General features: G+C 53.6%; 6 protein-coding genes across 6 annotated transcripts; 2 read left to right on the top strand and 4 right to left on the bottom strand.

Moving 5' to 3' along the window:
* Positions 1-292: 292 nt before the first annotated feature.
* On the bottom strand, positions 293-1873 carry J4E90_002537 (uncharacterized protein; the record flags this gene model as incomplete). The annotated part of the gene is made up of 2 exons (XM_051432116.1): positions 293-482; positions 537-1873. 2 exons carry the CDS (start codon positions 1871-1873, stop codon positions 293-295), a joined length of 1527 nt encoding a protein of 508 aa, XP_051293538.1.
* Positions 1874-3193: 1320 nt separating this feature from the next.
* J4E90_002538 (uncharacterized protein) lies at positions 3194-6491 on the top strand (the record flags this gene model as incomplete). Its single annotated transcript, XM_051432117.1, has 2 exons — positions 3194-3409; positions 3459-6491. The coding sequence occupies 2 exons, from the start codon at positions 3194-3196 to the stop codon at positions 6489-6491; spliced, it is 3249 nt and encodes a 1082-aa protein (XP_051293539.1).
* A 430-nt stretch (positions 6492-6921) lies between these two features.
* Positions 6922-8503, bottom strand: J4E90_002539 (uncharacterized protein; the record flags this gene model as incomplete). The annotated part of the gene is made up of 2 exons (XM_051432118.1): positions 6922-7936; positions 7986-8503. 2 exons carry the CDS (start codon positions 8501-8503, stop codon positions 6922-6924), a joined length of 1533 nt encoding a protein of 510 aa, XP_051293540.1.
* A 568-nt stretch (positions 8504-9071) lies between these two features.
* Positions 9072-10306, top strand: J4E90_002540 (uncharacterized protein; the record flags this gene model as incomplete). Its single annotated transcript, XM_051432119.1, has 2 exons — positions 9072-9624; positions 9675-10306. 2 exons carry the CDS (start codon positions 9072-9074, stop codon positions 10304-10306), a joined length of 1185 nt encoding a protein of 394 aa, XP_051293541.1.
* An 867-nt stretch (positions 10307-11173) lies between these two features.
* On the bottom strand, positions 11174-12049 carry J4E90_002541 (uncharacterized protein; the record flags this gene model as incomplete). Its single annotated transcript, XM_051432120.1, has 1 exon — positions 11174-12049. The coding sequence occupies one exon, from the start codon at positions 12047-12049 to the stop codon at positions 11174-11176; it is 876 nt and encodes a 291-aa protein (XP_051293542.1).
* Positions 12050-14112: 2063 nt separating this feature from the next.
* Positions 14113-15548, bottom strand: J4E90_002542 (uncharacterized protein; the record flags this gene model as incomplete). The annotated part of the gene is made up of 2 exons (XM_051432121.1): positions 14113-15081; positions 15132-15548. The coding sequence occupies 2 exons, from the start codon at positions 15546-15548 to the stop codon at positions 14113-14115; spliced, it is 1386 nt and encodes a 461-aa protein (XP_051293543.1).
* Between the last annotated feature and the right edge of the window lie 43 nt (positions 15549-15591).

A 15591-nucleotide genomic window follows, 5' to 3' on the forward strand; every position in this document is an offset into this window, starting at 1 on the left:
ATCGATGGACAATGATCATTGGTAAATGAGAAGAGCGCATCATTTCTCGAAGAACCTTATCTGCGACAACGGTCATCGTGTCAAGATGTGCAGGAATAGTATGTAGTAATAGTGATTATGATGTAATTAATCGTGTATTATGTACTGATGCGTGACTCATGAAAGCCTCAGCCGCCATTAATGGCTTGCGAGCTTCATCCCGAACTAAACGAGAGCGTTCAAAGCCTTGTGCACCTTCCCTATGATATTGACAATAAAGAAAATTAAGAAGATAATATGGTATGGTGTGGCCCTACTTCCTAGCTGTTGGGTTCCAGGAGCTGTACTTGACAAGCTGGCGAGCGTGGCCGTAAAGACCGATTGTGGCGTTGAGAACCAGGTAAAACGGGTACAGAACCGAGAAGAGAATGATCATCCTTCTGGAGATGTACTCGGATTTGACCTGGTTGGTGATCCAAAGAGTAGCAATCAAGCAGACAATACTGTGACACGACACCGTTAGCGAGGTACAAGATTACGTCGAGGGCTGTACGAACCTGATAATAAAAAGCCACTGTGATACGGGGTACTGGAAATAGACCAGCTTCCAGAGCTCCTCCCCGGACGTCGGGAACTTGACGATAACGAATGATGCGACTAAACACGTGTACTGTGTGACGAGATAGTACGAGGACTCGCGAATGAGTAATAGCGACAAAACACCGAAGCGGGCAGTGAAGCTGCGCTTGGCATGCTCTTCGTGCAAGGGATCCTTGACGCCATTCCAAACCATCTTCATGTGTCGCATACTCGCTTGAGCCCAGCCCTGAGCCCACCGGAGACGTTGCTTCCAGAATGCGCTGAAGGTTGTGGGGGCCAGCTCGTAGGAAGTTACATTGAGATCATGAACGGTTTTGGCACCTTTGGAGAATGCGCGAAGTGCAGAGTCGATGTCTTCAGTAAGCATTGTGTCGTCCATCTTCAGATTGCGAAGAAGCGATGTGCGCCAGTAACCGTTGGATCCACAGAAGAGACCAAATCCCCACATAGTAGAACGACCGGGATGAGAGACAGCGTAAATCTTGTCGAACTCGACTGCGATCATATTGGTCATGAAGCTGTCGTCGGAGTTGAAGATGATGCAGCGGCCTTGGACGATGTCGACATCCTTCTCGGCAACGAATCGCTCAGCGGCCCATCGGGGTGAGTTGGGATGAGGGTAGTGGTCGCAATCGTAGATGGCGATGATGTCAGATCCAGTGTCCAGCGTGAAGTAGTAGTTGAGATTGTCTGCCTTGGAAGTCGAGTTGGGTACCTTGATGACCCTTGCGTGGGGGAAGCGCATAGGAAGTTGATGCAGCTCAGTCTCCAATGGCTCGATTGGCTTGGGGGTGTTGTAGAGGATGACGATACGGATCTTGTCAGAGGGGTAATCGAGCTGTTCAAGCGCGTAAAGAGCGCGGTCCATGATGATGTCCTGCTCATTGGGTAGGTAGGCGACGATGAGAAGATCGAGGATGGGTAGCTTGTGGTGTGGCGTGGGGAATAGCCACTGCTTCTCCTGCGCTTGCGTGACGATTGCTCTTGCCTCACGGCAGGGCGTGATACTGAAGAAGGCCTCCAAGACGGTTGTGCCGGCAATGTAAAAGTTGGTGCACATGTATATGAACCAGAAGATGGCAATCAGCCCGTTGCTGCAGTACATGTAGAGGCATACCGAGAAGACGTAGTAGGAGGCGACCAGACCGAAGGGCGTCCACTCAGAGATCCAGGAAGATGTCCGACCGATTGCCTCAGTAGCGATGGAAGGATTTTTGGCGACCGACTTCTCGTTAGCCGTAGGAGAAGTGACCTCCCCGACCTCAATTACGCAGTCCTTCGTGGTGTCAGACATCTTGAAACGAGTGTATGATGTGACAGTAACGATGGAAGAGGTAGTCAAAGCGAATGGTGACTATGATGGAGGGGGTGAGACTACTGACAAGGAGCGGATACAGAACATATATTCGGCCCTTGATTGCACAATTGCTTAGTGCGTATGGTAAACACCGTAGCCGACACGCAGCGACTGTAGAAGGGGCAAAACCGCCGAAGGGTTCATGTTGAAACCGTGATTACCGCCCGTGGGAGCTGGTCTCCATGCAAGCTTCGTGCTCAACTGAGATCAGCATTACCTAGCATCAACAGCGCCAAGTTGTGATAATGAGATTGGAGTGGGTCGGCCTGCACGTTGGCCATGTCGACCCCGGTACAGCTCGACAGGTCGGGAATGGTGAATATGCCAAGTCACATGTCAAACCCACGTCCACAAGTCTGGCGGGCCAACCAGGTGCTTTTTACCAGTTGACCGCAGTTTGGTCGACGTCAACGAACATGCAGGATTGGGCGGGTTGGGGAAGGAACATCGGAGGGACACATGCCAGCCGCTATCTTGCGGTGCATTTTCCTGGCATCCGGTGTCCACGGTGCCACTCAGCCTGCAGAAGCTGAGAGACGGGACACTGCACTGGGTATTGACACGACAATGGGTTCCCGCTGCGGCGTGCTGAGCGCATGAAGCACGGCTGGGACTGGCAGTGTGATGCGGACCCTTGTCGCCTTCCGGAAACGGCTGATATCGGTCGATGCTGGCAACGAAGATCAATGATCGAAACTGGGATGGTGATGAAGTTTCGTCGGGTTTGTTGAGGCAGAACGAGCGCGGGATGCATTGGGAGGAAACGTCTGTGCTAGCGTCGATGCACGGGCAGGAGTGCGGCGCACGTTTCCGACCCACCGACAGCGCGGGCACGGCATCTTCCTCAACCTTCTCGTCTGCACGTCCTACGGCGGCTAGTTAGCCCCATGCTACGACGTCCATTCTGCTTGCTATCAAGTACGGGCCTGCCAAGCAAAGCTTGCATACCTTTTTTGGCCTTGTTGCAGGGCCGCGCGCTCCCCGCTGAGGCAACGCTCCGATCATGACCCTCATGAAGCAGGCTAAGACTTTGTCCAAGATAGGGGACTTTGCAACGCCGTCAACCTGATGCCAATGCTGATCGGAGAAGCAAGGCGGCTCCTCCCCGTCCGGAGAGCAGTGTTGCAAGCTTAGGCCGGGGTCTTTACACAGGCCTTGCACAGCTAGCTGCATGCATATGTCGCAGACAAATACTGCCTTTCTGACTTGAGCAGCGGATCTGTCCCTGTTTCTGTTCAGTCACTCTCTCTCATCAGCATGTTTTCCTCTCATTTGCTCAGTCTTGCCCTTGTGCATATCTTGCCTGCGCTTGCTGATGTCACGCGTGGGCAGGACAATTGTACCTGCGGTTTCTACGACACCCAGACATCAGAGCTCTTTACCGACTCCATCATCGTCTACTTCAACGAGACTACCCAATTACCGATCGACTTCATCGCCGAAGACTTTGCTCAGAAGTATGCAAAGGATTGGGTCCGTCTGCCGTGCATCTGCCTGAAAGTCCATAGCTAACGCTTCCCAGAATGCTGTCTATCGCGAAGGCGCTTCTCCCGACAATCTCAGATTCAACAACGACTCTCTTCAGCTTGTTGTTGAACCTTCGACTGCCGAGCATCTCGTTCGAGGTGCTAGTCTGCGGACAAAGCGACGCGACATCCAGCATGGCTCTTTCCGCACTCTACTCAAGTCTGCAGACATGGATTCTGCGGGCACAGCGGCATCCATGATGTGGAAGTACAATGAGACCGAGATCACCGAGCTCAGTGTCATGAACATGAACAACCGACGAGACCCATGGGTGGGCACCTTTGTCAACAACGAATTCACTACGCGCAACCTCGGAATGAACTACAGCCAGCTTCTAAACAGCACGGCTGCGAACCGTAACTACACTACCCTTGGTGGTGGCCTCAGCAATGGTAGCATCAACCCATGGGAGTTCACCGAGTACAGGATCGATTGGACTGCAGACTACATCAACTTCTACATCGGTGGCAACCTCACTAGGCAGGTCCTACAGAAGAACAACGGTGGCATGCCTTCTGTTCCCTCGGCCATGTTCTTCAAGCATTGGTCAACCGGTAACCGCTACTCCATGCGTGGTCCGCCTGAACGCACAGAGTCTGTTGCCGAAGTTGGCTGGATCCGAATGTTTTTCAACTCTTCTACAATGAGCGTAGATGCTCGCGAGGATTTCGTCGCCAGGTGCCCATTGACTGATGCGTGCTCGATGGACGACATTGAACTCCGCGGTTCTACGCCATATGGTGATGACGCAACAGAAAAATGGGAGCAGTACAAAGGCAAAGACATCAGGCGCATGCCGGCACTCTGGCTCTCCGTGTCATGCATCATATTCTCGACCGTCCTTATCATCCACGCCCTCATCCGACGTCTTGCTCCCAAGCTCAAGAGTGAAGCCCCGAAACCTACCCCAGCCTCCTCCACAGAGCCAAAAGAGTCCGAAGACGAAAAGAAGAATCCATTCAGCGACAGCACTTTCACAGTGGCTTCGCACGAGATCTTCTCTCGTGGTGGTGTCGACCAGAAAACTCCTTCCGCTTCCGAAAAGCGCAACTCAGACGACGACGATATGGCGATCGAGAGACTCCCCGGTACCTCGACTCTCGGTGGCTCTACACCCAAGGATGGTCTCTCCAGACCGAACTCGGTATTCTTCGATAGCCGTGGGCCAACTCCTTTCAACAGCAACTTCAACACTACGCGCGAGGATCTCTACCTACCTATGCCACCGATGCCTGGAACGGCAGTGTCAAGAGGAGGCGACTCTATGTTGACTATGGTCGATCCTCACGCATCAATGATGACCCCAGGCACTCCAGGCACAGCCATCTCAAGAGATCGCAACTCCATGCTCACCTTGATGGACCCGCGCGCCACCATGACCCCATCCGTTCCCATGATCGCTCCCCACGACAAGATTACAATGGAGACCGTCACTGAGTCCGCACTACCAGCTCCTCGTATGCGCCCTCAGCCTCTGCCTCAGCGACAACGTATCGACCATCTTGCTGGTCTGACGGCGCTCTGCTCTCTCGTGGTCACCCTGATGCATTTTGGTCTTACCTTCGTCCCTGCCATCGTCACACCTGGTGCAGATGCACACAACGCGTCTGAGCCATGGGCCCAAAGAATCATCGGTCCGTTCTTGCTCAACCAGATGTGGCTTGGTGTCTTCTTCACAACCTCCGTCCGTTTCTTGACCGCACCTTACTTGCGCAAGGGCAAGATGGATGAAATCGCCAAGGCAGCCGTACGCCGAACACCCCGTCTTATGATTCCTGTCGCTTCGATGGCCCTACTGGAGTACTTCTTCATTGACGTTGGCGCGACCAAGTTCTTGCAATACATTCCTTCGCTGACCTGGTCGACCTGGCCCTACGTGAGCCGCTACAACAACTTCGGCCAGTATATCTCTGAAGTTCTCGAACTCATGTTCCTCGTCCCCAACGCCGTCCCGCAAATCACTCTGCACTACTGTACCGGTGTCCTCTGGACCATCGCCGTGCAACTCCAAGGTTCCTGGCTCGTCCTTCTCGGTGCTGTCGTAGTCTACGAGATCAAGACACCATGGAAGCGCATGTGCTACTACGCCTTCTGCCTCATCAACCACTGGTACGCTCAGTCTTGGGGCACATACCTCTGGCTCGGTCTGCTCCTTACCGACCTCGACGTGACCTACAAGTGGAAAGCGTTCCTGGCCACACGACCGGGAGCATACTACGCCACCATCACCTTCTTCTGGGCCTGCGTCGGCGCCAGTTTCGCCGTCAACGTCATTCCTAACTGGGTCGACACGGACTTCAACTTCTCGACTGCGGAACGCGGCATCCACCCCGACCCTGTAACCGGCGTAGCCATTCAGGACACAGACCAGGCAGGCTACCCGCCATACTACACGCCGCGTCTCAACGGTGTGCTCTTCGCAGGCGGCATGCAAGCGATTGTCGAGCTCTCCGCCGCGGTACAATGGGTCCTCTCCACGCCTCCTTTCCTTGTGCTCTTCCCCCACGTCTTCACCATCTACCTGCTCCACGGTCTTGTTTTTTGGACATACGGATCCTGGCTCATGGTCGCACTTGCCGAGCGCGGATTCAGCTACGGCATCAACGTGACCATTGTCGGCATAACATCCTACGGTGTGCTCTTCGCCTGTCTCCCCATCGTCACGCCCATCATCGAGGCGCTGGGTAAAGACATGACGGCATTGGTATGGATGACAGCAACGAAGAAGTCGCCACCGAGACGTCGCACGCTGTTCCCCTTCCCGGAGGACCTCTTTACTGGCCGCGCTGTCAACGCCACTGCGGACGACAAGAAGGACGGCGGTGATGTGGAGAACGGCATGGGAAACCGTGCCTCTGATGGTAGCACCCTCAATGGAAGTACTCCGAGTAGCGGCCGCCCCAGCAACGACAAGGGCAAAGGTGTTTCCACCACGGTGATGGAGTACAAGTTGAAGGCGTTCTCCACCGATGAGGATAGGAAGGACACGCATCCTTCGGCACGCATGAGCCACTTCTCAACAGACTGATGACTAAAGCTCTGTTGGTCGACTGGGACATGCAATACCCAGAAAATGTTTAATGCTGGGTGGCGTTTATTTCGTGTTTTTTATCGTACACAGTTGTGCTTTTCCTTTGCGGTCTTTTTCGTTGTAGTTATTACTCTGGAATATCGATTTAGAAGTTCAAGAAACGTCCATGTCTCAACCTGATCAACTTGTATAGTGACATTGCTTACGACTTCATATAAGGCGAGTTTGCGTTTGCCATGATACCATGCCAAGGATCAATGGGAATGCTGATGATGATGATCTATCATTGCTATTCAAAGGGCTAGGACTGCTATTTCGTGTCTGCGCCTTTCAGGCTCTACCCAATTACGATCCAATACACAATACAACACAGAAGGGAAAAAACAGCATCGTGACAGCCATTGCAAGGAAAGCAGCTCAGTGATGCTTACTCGACGATCTCCAGCTCGCCCGTCCTGTGCTTGGCAAAAGTGTCCTTGTGTTCGTGCCAGATGCGCATCAGCTCGTCGACGTATTGCTGATGTATCTCGTTGATGTAATCGTTGTCTGGGTGCGTGTCCTGCATCACCCTGATCGGGCGACCGACAACGATGTTGATGGGTCTCCGGTACGGCATCATGCCTACGTCGTAGTTGAAGACACCCCTCGCGTGGAAGATGGGTACCGTAAAGCCCATGAACTTCTTGACGAGCATCTGGAACTTGTGTATGTAGGGATGCGAATCGGTATCGAGTTGGTCGTAGACGTCGTTTTCGCCGAAGGCGAGGACAGGGACGAGGTCGGCGCCGGTGCGTATGGCCATCTTGACAAAGCCCTTGCGGCGGTTGAGGACGAGCTTTATGGAACCGGGGCGCGCATCGAGGGATTCACGAGCGCCGCCCACGACGATGGTGATGGCGCGGCCCATGCCTTCGTTGTTATAACCGCCTTTGGAGAGGGTGTTTTCGCAGGACTCGCGAGATACGGAGGCCATGCCGAGACGAAGGGCGTATTCGCGATAGATGGGGTAGCGGAAGTTGGAATCGAGGGTCAGCAGGGCGTTGGTGATGCCAGGGAAGAGCTGCGAAAAGCCAAGCGCTTCCGTTGCAAAGGCAGCGAAGGCGCCATGGGAGATGATGCCATGTGGGTGGTAGCCGAAGATGTACTTCCTAGTAGGCTCCAGCTCCTGGGAGCGATGTAGGCGGGCGGGGTAGTATGAAGCGAAGAGCGACCAGACGGGCAGCCGGCGGAACCAGTCGCTGCGGAACGACAGCTCGCCCGACGTGCCCGCGTTGGAGAAGAGGACGTAGATGGTATACGGCAGGAGGATGGGCCAGAGCAGGGGTATGCTGCATAGGAAGAAGAAGATGGCAAGGCCGCCGACGATGCTGAGCGTGTGCATGAGGACGGCGAGGGTCTGGAGGCGGCGCTGGAGGGGGACGTTCATGGGCGCAAAGCGTATTCTGCGACGGTCAGCATTGTACGCCTTGAATGAGGAGCATGTCAACTTACTTGCTCTGGGACCATCCCGCGCCAGCCTGTCGTCCTGTGGTGAGCTCCGAGTTTCTGCGCTTGAGGTCGGTTCTGCGGTCTGCTTTGGCGACCTGAAACTCCTGCTGCGGCTTCACACTCGTCAGCACATCGCCATTGCCCTTGCCATTTCCATTCGTGTGTGCTCCGTTCATGTCTTTCTGTGCCTGCTCGCCCTGTTTGCGGCCGAGCGACCCGTGAGAGCCGCGCGATGAGACGCGACGATGGCCCTTCACTGTTGGACTCCGGGGCTCCTGACCCACGCCTTCGAGCGATGTCTTGTCTTCTTCAGAGGGGACCTTGACGCCATTGGTCTTTACCTCATTGGCCTTGCCCAAAATCTTCTTCCCGTTGTGTTCGGCGGTGCCGTCGGTGCCGTTGGCATGTGATTGTGGCTGCTGGGGCTCCAGGGCCTCTTCGGCGGCGTCGGCGTACGACTTGGGCGGCAGATGGTGCTCAGCCCGCTCTTCAGGCGCCGAGGGCTCGGGATTCAGCGACATGGCTAGCGATGGGCTGGGACGGGAGCAGTTGGGGGGAGATGCTTCGTAGGGTGGGTGCAATGGGCATGTTTTGGGTTTTGTTGGCGCGCATAGCGTGCGTTGGACCTTCCTGACATTCCGCGCGTGGAAATGACGTACCTCGGTGGCTGCGTGGTTCTTTCCACGGCCCGGCAGGAAGCCGACAAACAGGAACATCAACAGCCACCTCTCAACACTTTGATCCATCAATTACAAAGTGCACGCCTCTAACAGTCCGTCGCTTTAATCCATTTCGCTCGATGCAGACAGATTACCTGCTTCTCTATGACCCCATCGTTCCTTCTCCATGCCAGCTGCTCGCTCCTACTTAGCCAACAAGCGAGGGTGTGGCGCATGCTCCACCGCGGCCTCGAAGCCTTCGACACCGCGTCTCACATGTTTGCCACTTCCTGATTCGTCAATATCAAGACATGCTCTTACTGCGCTGCCATGATGCTCTTTCCTTATCTGCAACTCAAGCGCAAAGAGCATATGTCTCCTGACTGACAGTTCGTGTTACTTGTTCCTATTGGAGAGCGAAACCTGAAACATGTCCTTCCAAGCTACAGCAGCACACTCGTCTCGCATCACCAAGCCAAGAAGAAAAAGTGCCGTCGCAGCACTGGGTCTCAAACGAACAACTTCATTACCCTCAGCAGCGAGTTCAAAAAGGCGGTCGCTACCGAACGACACTACCACTCCCTTTGATGATGACGAGGAACTAGATGATACCGGTGTGATAGCCTCTCTTTCCGATGACCTAAACTTTCGCGATGTCCCACAGTACATGGAGTACATCCGCAACAGGATGTTTAGCGACATGCCAGAGAAGGCCGGTATGAACTCGACCAGGATAGCAGAGGTTTTGGATTTTCGGAGAAGATTGCCACCGTTTGTCACGGTAGCGCATATCGACGCACTCAGCACCTCGTCAACGCGGATTGAGCGGGAAATTGCTGAGCTAGCCAGAGCAGGTATCCTGAGAAGGGTGACGATACCGAATCGGGGGGTTGGTGCTGCTGCAGTGGGTGATGGTATTGCTTCGGTGAGAGAGTGGCAGAACCTCGTGCAATCTCATGCTGAGCTACCTGAAGATCTGAAAGGTAATCAAATTCGCCAACCACCCTGTTATCTGTCACTGACATAGCATCAGAAAAATACATAACAGCCATGAACACCAACCCGATATCTACATCCATCCCCGGCACAACCTTCACCTCTCCCCAGCTATCCGCCCTAGTAACCTTTGGCTTCCTCACCTCGGCCTCAAACTACCCTTCCCACACCTCGCTTTTCGCCTCTCCGGGCGCCAGCTCACTCCTCGCCGTCTCCACATCCGGATCCCGCCACGCAGCCGGTTCTCTAGACGCCGTCGGCGGCACGCAAGCAACCCAGCACATCCACGGCGGCACTTCATTATCTGGATCCCGCCCATCCGTAGCAGCACAGTACAACTTCTCCCTGCCCAACATGGGCACACACATTAAGCTGCTGGTTGATGCACGAAACCACCTACTCACTCTGCTGAAGAAGACAAAGCATAGAGAGATGCCACTTGATGTCCTGCGTGAGAGATGGGACGGTAATGTCGCGGCGCATGATATCAAAGCGGAGAGGAAGAAATTGAGGGGCGAGTTTGCAGGCGTACTACCTGGGCGAACGAAGAAATGGAAGACATTCTATGGGATGAGGTTTGAGTGGGTCTTGGAGGAATGTCTAGGTGCTGGCTTAGTTGAACTCTTTGAGACCGGTAGCGTTGGTAGAGCTGTGCGAGCGATATCTTGACTTGCACTCGCTTTCTCATGTTGTTTCGCAACCAGACCTGCTGCACGTCCAATCGTTATCAGCTCAGGTGGACTCAACGATCGACATCCCACATTCCTCCACGCGTACGACCCAACGTCGATCAGTATACTTGAAACATAAAGTGGGACTGATGACGCATACCAACACACCATTAAGCGCAAGGGATGCCAGCATCAGTTTGGTCAATTATTCATTTCTTTGTACGATGCTGCACTAAACTGCTCTGCTATCTGCAATTTGTCTTGGTACATGTTTGATACCAAAAGTGCTGACCTCCATCCTGCGTGATATGCTTCATAAACTCCTAACCCCTGCTGCACTGATGTAGCCTCATCGCGTGAGCATGACAATCTGGTTTCGTTCATTCATCGTAACCGTACGCCTGAACTGCTGGAACATGAAATACGAGTTCGAGATAATCAGGTGAAAACGCCATAAAGTCCACGTCGTGGAATGCAATCTGCCCAAGTCGGCAGAGAAAGACGTTGGTAAAACGATCGTAGTGCATGCTTCCAGTAGTGATAGTTGCACATGACGATGCTTTCCGAGTTATGATGGTGCCAGACGCAGTAATCGCCGTTACGTGCCTGGTTTCCACGAAAGCTGTCTTTATAATCCTTCGATCGCTCATGGCCATGAGCGATACGAAGACCTGGTATAGGGTTGTTCTGGAGTATGAAAGTTTCCGTTTCGTAGGCGGTAGAGTACTGATACACGATTGTGAAGGAGTCTGACGTCTCATCTATGAGGTAGATGTCCTATAGATCGTGGGGATTAGCCACTACAAAGCAAGGATGTGAACGATATGACCTACCGGAGATCTAAATGTCAAGTCATGTAGAGAAGCTAGTCCATGTAGAAATCGCCCTTGAGGATCCGCTCCTGCATGGCATCAGGCACCCTAGGCTTGGGCATCTCACGAACGGGTGGCTCCATGATCGTAACGCTCTTAGCACGCTGGTGCGTCGGACCGGAAGGGCTCAGCATGGGAGGGGGCCCGGAGATGGAGCCTCGCTCGGCTCGCGATCGGAGGTTCTCAGCGAAATTGTAACCTTCGCCTGTTGAAGACGACGTTAGCGAGTAGTTTCCAAGTATGTTCTCGGACTGCTCTGCAATGGTGGAGGGCCAGATGTGTGATATGGAAGTAGATCGCCGCGAGTGTGCATGGGTAAAGGGACAAAGCAGGGTAGCGGAAGAGGGCAATGACTGTGACAATGAAGACAGACCTCGACCTCGACCAGTCGGGGGAGAGGAAGCTTTATGGATGGGTGGTCTACCATTTGGGTTCCCAACGCCTCCGTTGCTCTGCCTAACATCCCGCATTGCACGAGCTCCGAAGCTCAGCCGTCGAGCAAAGGGTGTGGCTGGGTTGCTGCTGCTAGCAGATGTGGAAGGGGCGTAGTCATCTTCGAAGGGGCTCTCGTCGACCGAGCCAGAGTTGGCGCTGGAGATGCTCTCGGTTCGGGTTCGCGGGGTCTGGAGGAATGGGGACGTCTGGCCAGGCGAAGCACCCAGACCGATAGTGGTGAGCGAAAGCCGCCGTCTCTGAGCGTTGGCAGCAGCTGTCGTGATGGGGCCCGTGGCAGCCTGTCCCCCGGATTGCTGGCCTACATAGCCGCTTGACCGGCCGAACAGGTCCTGGAACGTCTGGCTGGTCACTGAAGCACGTCGGCGAGGGTCCGGCGAGGCGAGCGGGGGAGAGTTCCGGTCATTGGAGGACATGATGGGCGTGGCAACGAGGTTTAAGAGAGGTTCAGAGTCTGTATGAAGTGCTCAATTGAGTTGAGGGGTCGTGCGCGTAGAGCAAATCAAGATGGGGTGCGTAGAGAAACAAAGCAAGGGGTGGGATGGTTGATAAGTCGCTAGGCGCACGGACGGGGTGTAGTACGTCAGTCAGCGGGGGTTGATGGCGTGATAAGCGATTTACGTTCGCCGCAGGGAAACCGCGTAGTGTAGGATAGACTAGCAGAACACGTGTCCGATGTTGCAACAAGACAAGAGAAGAAGGTCGAAAAGAAGAGGAGCAGGAATGATAGACAGGAGAGTAATATGGAAGCAACACTGGGTGGCTTGGCTGCGCTTGCCAAAGGATGCCCATCTGCGCTAGGGCCGCGAGCGGCTTAGCGTCAATCCCTTCCCCGCAGAACGTGGATGCACGATGCGTGGCCCTTTCATCTGACATCCAACCACATTCGAGGGCAACTCGAGCCTAGCCGCTGCACTCCCCGCAGTCGAGCCCTTTGACCCACCCTCAGTGCCCACAACGACTATCGCGATCAGCACCGACACGGTAAGTTCCTAGCTAGCATGAGCTTGGTATGAGCTATCTCGCCACCTGGGTGCTTCACATGTTTAAGTCCATGTGTACATAGTCATGGCACTTGCTCTGCACAGATCGAACCGACGGCGCCTATATCATGTCCGCATCTGTTCGGAATCTTCCCGGAGCGGGTGTCTGCTACATGCAACCGCCTTCTGTGGGGTGGCGGGTCCTGGATGCAGGTCCAGGTTGTGCGGAGCCTGCGGAACTTCTGACAAAAGCAGCCTCCATAAGACGTCGCATACTGCGGGGAATATACAGTAAGCGTCATATGCGCCATTCCAGTGAGCGCGAGCAGAAGGGGAAGGTTTGTCGCTAGTTTGTGGATTTCTTGATTCCCACACTGGAGCAACACCCACTATCTCGAAGCCCAAATGCGCGCAACATGAACGACACCCACTTGGGCCACATCGTGTGTAGGCCAGATGGGTTCCACGAACTTAGCGTTTGGATAAGCGGCCAGTTACACGTATAGATGACAGAGTCGTTGTACGACATGTAACTGGGCCATGCATGATTGGCTGCTGTGGACCTCCGGTGCCGACCTGTTGTCTTGAATGCGACAAGATGCAGACTCCCGACATCCACACCGAGATGAAGCTTGGTCTAGCACTTAGTGTTACAGATACATGGATCTCATGGTGCATGGGGACAGTCTATCTCCTACGCTTAACAAAGCGCGAGAGCCTACAGCATGCGAAGCTCAGCTACGAACTGCGCCAGATCCACTTCGTTCGGTCCGGTCTCGTCTTGAGTCAGTCAGCCATCGGCCACGCTCCCAATTCCGCGGAATCCTTCTACATATCGGAGCTTGGCACTGTATGAATGCGGAGCCGGTATCAGCTGAGATCTGCAGTCTAGGGGGCGCACTCCACCGCTTTTGTGTTTACTATGCTAAAACCAATTACGCATTGACCTTTCAATTTGAGTGAGCTCGTTCTACTTCGCACTATGCGGACAATGATGGATTTGCAGCGTACGGCGCCGACGATGGACCGCTGTATAAATGTGTTTGTGTAAACTATGGATACAAGGAGTGTAGAGAAGAGAAAGTGGTACACCAATTGTGCCCGGCTAAAAGCACGGCAACATCAAAAGCTCCGCAAGCAACCGGTCAAAAAAAAAGGCAAAGGAAAGAATCGGAGATACATAGAATCATTCGGTTACCTAAAAACCGAAATCGGGTGGCCTGAAGGAAAGACAGAAAGCAACATAACAAAGGCCAGCGAATACAGACCGAAGTCCGGCGACCTTGAGTATCCAAATGAAGAATTCAACTAGCGTGCGGACAACCGTAACGTCGTAAGGAAAGACATGAAGGTATTAAAAGGTGCAAAAAGTCACAGAGAAAGGAATGGAAAAAGTGCACAAAGCCGCCAACGCCAGACCAAAAGGAAAAGTGGGACGACTACATACCAACTCAACTGTTGTGTCGAGCACGAGGTAGGCCGCTTGCAGATTGACATTACTGCATTGCTCGCTTCGATTCTCGTTCGTGTACCTCCGAACCCGACCTCTTGCGATTCTCGTAGACGACATTGCGGAAGAGAGCCATGTAATGAGTGGGCGCATGAGAATCTGTTAGCTTGCGTTCGATGTCTTGTAGCATTGCCCAATGATTACGGTATACGTCTTCCTGAGGCAATGACCCGAGTGCATCGAGAACAAATGGCGGGTCGTCATCTGATGCTGCTCCAATCAACGCAACGTATAGGTTGCTTTGAACAGGGTCTGATAGGGCCTCCATCACACTCCACTTGACGCCTTCATATGCATTCTTATCGCGGTCCGTAACACGGTCGAGAATCGTAACAAGAGCCGCCGCTGCTCGGACGGCCACGTCCTCGACGTCAGCATGGCGTTGATAGAAGTCATCAATGGCTTTGACTAGTGATGTCAACTTCTGTGCACAACTGGAGACGTCGAACCGAGGGGGGCCTTGAGAGAGGTTGTATGGTCCCTTGGCTATGTACTCATCCAAAGCGTCGAAGGTGGAAGTAATGCGCTTGTCGATCTTTTCGAAGAAGACACGGCTTTCGAAGTCCGGGTCGATGATCTTGCGCATTTGGAGATATAGGCTGGGATACCAGTTTGCGTACTGCGTAAAGAGCTCTGTCAACTCCTGGTACTTCTTGGACCGTTCGGAAGTAAGAGGCGACTCGGGATATTGAAACTCTCCAGGAAGTGCATCTTGTGGCTCGTAGCATGAAAACATATCAATGACTGTCTCCTTCAAGTCCTCGTCTTCAGGCAGATTGTCATCCCGATAAACCCACTTCAGGTCGTTGGCGATATTGGCTAAGCCTTTGGTGTCCAGTAGTTCCGCAGGCTTGACGTCTTCGATCTTCGAGCCATCGGGAGAAAGGTGAAGAGGCGTCTTGACCATATCGTCTGGAGAAGTTGAGATGATCTGGTCTCCGACCCAATAGATATGCTGGGGCTACTTTTAGTGATGCGTCAATGGTTGTGTATGCGAGAGCGTACCTTGCACGCGAGACCTTTTTCATTTGCGCCACACGTACACTCAGGTCTTCGTAACTTCCCACCCATCGCCACAATGATGTCGTCGTCAAGATGGAAGAACTTCTTTGGGCTGCCATTCGGGCTATAATCATCTTCCGAGACTGCGCAGTACTTGAGCCTGATATCGCTACCTTCCAGTCCTCTTTTGGCCCGCCTTCGTAGGTCGGTGTCGAAGGCCGAGACATTGTAATGAAGGTTCTTCGTTGATATAACCAGGGAAGGCGTAGGGGAAACGGTGGACTCGACGGATGGTATGGGCTGATCTTCCTCAGAATGCCCCGATGATTGTGTACTAGCTCTTGCGGCCCTTGCGGCCCCGGCACGAGTGGTAACCATATCCTCTCCGAGAGAGAGCTTTGAGAATTGCTCTGCTGACATGGAGAATCTTCGTTATGGGGTACTTTCATACTAAAAGTCCAGT

Source organism: Alternaria incomplexa (assembly GCF_024043165.1).
Source record: "Alternaria incomplexa strain BMP 0042 chromosome Unknown scaffold_3, whole genome shotgun sequence".
Lineage (NCBI taxonomy): Eukaryota > Fungi > Ascomycota > Dothideomycetes > Pleosporales > Pleosporaceae > Alternaria > Alternaria incomplexa.